Here is a 6,000-nt window from a genome sequence, read left to right on the forward strand (position 1 = left end):
ACTGAAAAGTGTTAAATCAGCTGCCCCAAACTGCACCTCTAGCTCGTGGCAGCATACCACATGCGCACCATGGGAGACCCTTGAACAGCTGTTACAACTTTGCCTGCCTTAACATGGTTCTTCCGAGCAGTTGCTTGGGATACCAGCTGCACAGTGCTGCCTGCTGGCACAGCAGTTATGGCAGTAACAGTTAGGATGATATATAGTTATTACCCATATTTATTAGGCTATTACAGCCTAATCCCATCTTGAATATTCACTTCTGAATAAGGATGGAGAGGGTATACTCTCTGTCTTGAGACACAGCTCAAAAGAGATAGAGGTAACCTCTTTAATATTAAAAATGGTTAAAATTTGTTCCTTGCCACAACTACTTCACTACAGATTATTGTACTCTGTAACAGTTGACAATCCATTGTACCCTTTACCAGTATCTTTGATACAGCAAAACCGAGTCCCAGGACTGAACTGTCCTCGTGTATTTTATTAACATTATCAGGTAACACAGCCATGTCAAACTTCACAACACAAACTCCTGTCAGGTTAATTAATCAAGTTACACGAGGACTTTTCTTCCTCAAGTTTTGCTCTGCAGTACTCCCTGGTTTGCAGCTGTTGCAAGCTATGAAAGCCTGACACGCTTCCACCCAAAGGCAGAAACTTCATCCAGTCAGAAGGATGCTGGAATGATGGAGCCCAACATATATCTGTCACTTGCATGATCTTTAGATATTTCACGTCAACTCTTCTTTCCCTGCTTGGCCTGCCTCATCTGCTCAGGTCTTTCCACCCACCCCAAACCTGTGGTAACCCAAAATCCCAGCCAAGGCTGCCCAGTGGTGGGAGGGTCATTCTGAGCTTAAAGCTTGGTGCTAATTTTTGAGTTTCACAATTCAGTTTACTGTATAGCCAACCTAATATTTGTTTTAACAGGGGTGAAACAAAAGTGGGTGGCTACTGAAGCAAGAACAAGGATCCCACAGTTCCCCAAACCCTGGTTTTAATTACCAGTGAACTTAGGTTGCTGAACTACAGATCACATTTCCTACAGCCCTTGAATGCAGAGATGTAATAATCACAGTTGAGCATTCTACTTAAAGGAAGGAAGGAAACGCAGGAATTTCTCTACAACAGCTATCACCAACAGGAAAGCATACAGTAAAGTCTTGCCTAATCAGGAAAAAAAATGGAAATACTGTTAAATCAGTAACTTCTCCCAATTCTTTCACAAGTGAGGAACAGATTTCCCTTTTTTCCACCTCATGAGAGCTATCCCAGAGTTTTGTACGTCTAAGCTCAAGAGTACGTGGATTTTTCCACAATACAGTCTTGAGTTGGGAGATTTATTTCAGCTTATTTCCCTTCTTTTTACGTCTGTCTTTGCTTTTCAGAAAACAACTTATCTTCCCCATTGTTAGAACAGAGTAAGTTGATTTTCTTCACCTCATTTTTCCCCCATTTCTTCAATATTTCAACTGTTAAGAGAAGCCTTCATATTCATTTAGTTACAGCAGTACCCACTGCATGGCAGGAGCTCTGCAAGCAGAGCATGCAAAGAGTCCAGTATATATAGCTGCATCAACTTTAGAAAAAATGCAGCTTTTCTTGATGGATTAAAAATGAGAACAGAACGGAGTTCATGAAATCACACCATATATCGGAGAGTGAAGTCAACTAACAAGAAATAAAACAAATAGGTGAATGAGCCTTGAAATGTGGAAGTGCTGCAGAACTTTGGAAGTAACCAGAAGATTCAGTTTGATGCCCTCATTAGGCAGAAAATCAAGGGGCTGAAAGAGGACTGGAATAATAAAAAGTGCAGCAGAAGTCTTTTGTACTAACTAAAGAAAGCAGAGCTGTGCGTATATCTGGAGAAACAATAACCACCTACAGAAATATTCAAACGGAGCACGATGGCCATGAAATCATTTTGCCCAAAGTCAGCCAACTAAGTAGCCAGTCATCTGTGCTCTTTCTGCAGTCCCAAGATGACTCAAAAGAGGAATTCATTCTACCATTCATCTCCAGTGACTCTGAAGGAAACCAAACAACCAGCCACCACTCGTCTGACTCTCAGGATGTGGCTGCCAGGACACCCAAGCCAAGAGAATGGTTTGCAGCCTGGCAGCAGAGACAGTCCCACATGGCCTGCCCCTCTCCCTCGCCCTCAGTAACACCCTATATGCCAGCCCTGGTACTTTTCTACATCAGAAGTGAGTAACTTTCTGCATTCTTAATGATCTAGATTAATAACTGAATAACCAAGACAAAGGACAGAATCATAGGAAGGTGGTAGGACGATAAGGCACTGTTTCCTTCCACAGAAACACACAGCACAATGACCTCATTTGTGTCCATCTACGACCTTACACAACCAAAAGTGGGTGAGACAAATCCCACTCCGATGACCAGGATGAGTATTTTGCAAAGGTCTAGATACTCTGCAAGAACTAGTACGGTTGATTACCCAGTATTTAAGCCACAGCCAGCATGTGCACCATGCTTCCACTCAGCTTTCTGAAAGAACAAAGAAATTTGTGTTAAGAGAATGTGAATTCTCACTACACTTTGCAAATGGAAATCTGTAGTCCTAAAGTACCCCCATGCACATTTGTGCAAAGTATTTTAAGAGTGTTTTTGCCAGTTTTTAGACATTTTAAAAGCTGTAATGAAGAAGCCATCAGGGGGTATTGTCCAAATACAGGAATTTTCCATGTGGAAAGAAAAAAAATCACCTTTTCTTTGGAAGACTTTGGAAACAGAGTCACAGATAAGCATCTTAAAAATACCCAAAGATGGCCTAAGAAACTACATGCCACAGCAAGATCTGCCAAACTACAAATAACCACAGACACACTTACACAGAATCTGGCAGTGTTATGCAGCAGCGAGTGTTCATCCCACAAAGCTACCGAGTAGTTCCAGCCAGGAACTAAAATCTCGTTGTGCTTTGTAGTGCAACAAGATGATCTCAGACAGGTACTCATATGAAGATGAGTGTAATATTCCTTGATAAGAGGCCATAGCAGCAGCACAAGAACAATTTTTAGTCATCTTTTTACACTGGTTATCAGTGCACAGGAAAATGCAAATGAGAAAATGAAGAGCCTCCTGCTCACATCATTAAAATGTCTCAATTACAGCCACAGAAAGGGAAGCAGCAGTAATGGCTTTTCCTATAGATTGTGTCTTCATCCCAAGCCTCCACCTATTCATCTGTCAGCTTCTGAGAAGATTATATCTTTCCCCATCAAGTCACAAAGAGATGGAAATTCCTGGTTAGCCTTTCAAGTCATTTTGATGCCCATCTGCAGCCGCACTTTGCTTTCCCTGCCACTGCCAATATTGTTTGTGATAGAAGTCTTTCACGGGTTGACAAAGAGCAACCACAACGACCTGCTGGTTAGCAGCACACAATAAAGCATGCAAAGCGAGGCACATTAGGAGCCCAGACGATGCAAGAGATGTCTGCAGACAGATGAAAACGTCAGGGAAGCACTGTACACACGGGGTATCTTTTTTCATTATTAAAATTAGAACAGAGACTGCACTCAGCTGAAAATAAAAATTAACAGATTATACGAGAGCAGAGCAGGGTTAAAAGCAGGGCTCTTTGCTTTTCTTCCGAGATTAATCCACGGGTAAAGTACGGCATACCCAGGGCGACATCTGGTGCGCCCTGCTCGCCCAAACGCCGGGGAAAAAAAAAAAAAAAAAAAAAGAGCAGCAAATTCCCTTTTGTTAACGGGGAGCTGAGCCTCGAGCCACGGGAAAACCAGCAGCAGGCTGCACGGGGCAACCCGGCCGGCTGGCAGGCGGCCCTGCCCGTGGCAGGGGGATGGCATTAGGTGGTTTTTTGGAGGGATGGGGATCGGAGGGGGGGGTGAGGGGGGGTGGATGTGTAGCTACGATGCCTCGCCCCGCCTCGGGGCCGGGCCGCCGCTTCCCGCCGGGGCGGATCGGGGCGGCGCTGCCTCCTCCTGCCGCACGCTCATTCATTCCCTGCCCGGCCCGGCACGGCGACAGCAGCAGGGGGAGCCCTGGGAAGCGATGGGAAGGGATGGGAAGGGATGGGAAGGGATGAGAAGGGACGGGTCGCCCCCTCCCAGCCCCGCTCACCTGCTCAGCAGCTGCTCGTGCTCGGCGCGCACCTTGCCGAGCTCGATCTGCAGCCGGGCCCTTTCCCTCGCCGTGTCGTCCAGCACCTGCCGGGTGTCGGCCAGCTCGGTCTCGTACAGCGCCTTCAGGCCGGTGACCTCGCGGCCGCGCACCTCCTCGCGCTCGGAGGCCTGCAGCTGCAGGGTGCTGTTCTCCGTCTCCAGGCCGCGCACCTTGTCGATGTAGGCGGCCAGACGGTCGTTCAGCTGCCGCAGCTCCTCCTTCTCCTGCAGCCGCGAGATGCGCGTGGGGCTCAGCGGCGCGGCGGCCGCGCTGCCCCGCGAGCGGCGGCTCAGCGGCACGGACGACGACATGGCGATGGCGGCAGTACCCCCCGGCAGCACTCCCCTCCCCAGGAGCAGCGCCGGGCTCGGCGCCGCGATGCAAAATGGCCGGCGCCCGCCCAGCCCCGCGCCCCCGACCCTCCGCCGGCGCCCACGTGACCGGCCCGCAGCCAATGGCGCTCCGAGGCGGGCCGCGCGCCCGCCGCGATTCAAAACCCGCCGCCGGCCGCAACTGTCAGGCACCGCCCCGCCCCCTCCCCCCCACCCCTCCTGAGGGGACCGGCCCGGCCCCGCCGCCCTTTGTTGCCTCCCCCCCGTTCCTCCAAGCGTTGCGGCAGCCGCAGTGTAATAAAATGTAATTATGCGCAGCCGGCTCCAGCCAGGTTTCGGTGGCGGCGTGTGGATGCGCCTGATCTGCTGCCAGCCCGGCTCCTCCGGGCGCGCGTCGTGTCCCCGGCTGCCGGCTCCTTCCCTCGCTGCCACAGGGTGCAGGCGGCGGGGACTGCTGAAAGTCCACTTTATAGCCTCAAATCAGCAACATCCCTCCACGAGCACGGCTAACTAGGCTGTGCCTCCGTAAATCAGTCCGCACCAGGGCCACTCGGCGAACGCTTCGAAGGATCGCTTCGAAACCCAGTGGCTCTTCTCACACAAACTCCTGTAGGAAGGGCTTCGCGGCAGGAAAACACTAAGATTTTCTCCTCACCTCATTTAACACGGTTCTTGCTATAAGGAGCCACAAGCAGAGGCTAAAAAAATGGTAGTTTTCCACAGGACATGAGGTTGGCCCCATCTGAAGCTGGGGACTGCATGTCCATTCACAGACATTCATTCTCAGCTCAGTTTGCCTTAGCAAAATCATTTTTGCAAATTTCAACTATTAAGAGGCATCCCCTCAAGGAAATATATATATATATATATATATATACTGGAATATATATATTCCAGTCAGAGGGGCTTATATGAGTACAGGTAATTTAGCCACAGCGGGGAGTCCCTGTTTTTTCCTACATGGTGCCTTTGTTGTTGACACAGATTGTTCTCTCTTCCTTTTTCCTCTGCCTTTTAATGCAACCTTCTCTTTCCCAGCCCTTTGGAAAACAGCAAAGCTGGTTAGGAAGAGTGAAAACAGCTGGTAAAAGAAAAAAAAAAAAAAAAGGAATTTCATGTCTATAGCACCTGCTGCAACATAAAATTGTCAGTAAAGTAGGATTATGACCCAAGGTAGTTTTACACTGCAGCTGGCACTAGAGTGAAAGGATCTGTATTCACAGGCAGTACAAGAGACATGTAAAATTTGGGATACTTTACTGGTGTACAAGCTGAGCCCTCTGCAGGTGTTTAGCGTTGGTTTTGGTTACGTCTGCTTCACAGATTTAACACAGCACTGGGTGTAAATCACTGAGCTTTCATTCTGTTTTAGAGATGTATATTACAACTCTCCCCATATTTGATTTGCAGTTATTGTGCTTGAAGTGAAGCATATTGCTTTTACCAAAGGAGTTATGGGAAGTTTTTCATTTCATCTCCCAGATTAAAAAGACATATTTAAACATTT

At 48.2% G+C, this 6,000-nt stretch overlaps 1 protein-coding gene across 1 annotated transcript in view; it reads right to left on the minus strand.

Moving 5' to 3' along the window:
• The window catches only part of LMNB1 (lamin B1), a 28,639-nt gene extending 24,089 nt beyond the window's left edge, over positions 1 to 4,550 (minus strand). Inside the window, exon 1 of the mRNA XM_068666788.1 lies at positions 4,120 to 4,550. Coding sequence (XP_068522889.1) covers positions 4,120 to 4,472 — 353 coding nt within the window. The 5' untranslated portion in view covers positions 4,473 to 4,550. The remainder of the gene's footprint in view (positions 1 to 4,119) is intronic.
• Between the last annotated feature and the right edge of the window lie 1,450 nt (positions 4,551 to 6,000).

Source organism: Anas acuta, chromosome Z, assembly GCF_963932015.1.
Source record: "Anas acuta chromosome Z, bAnaAcu1.1, whole genome shotgun sequence".
Lineage (NCBI taxonomy): Eukaryota > Metazoa > Chordata > Aves > Anseriformes > Anatidae > Anas > Anas acuta.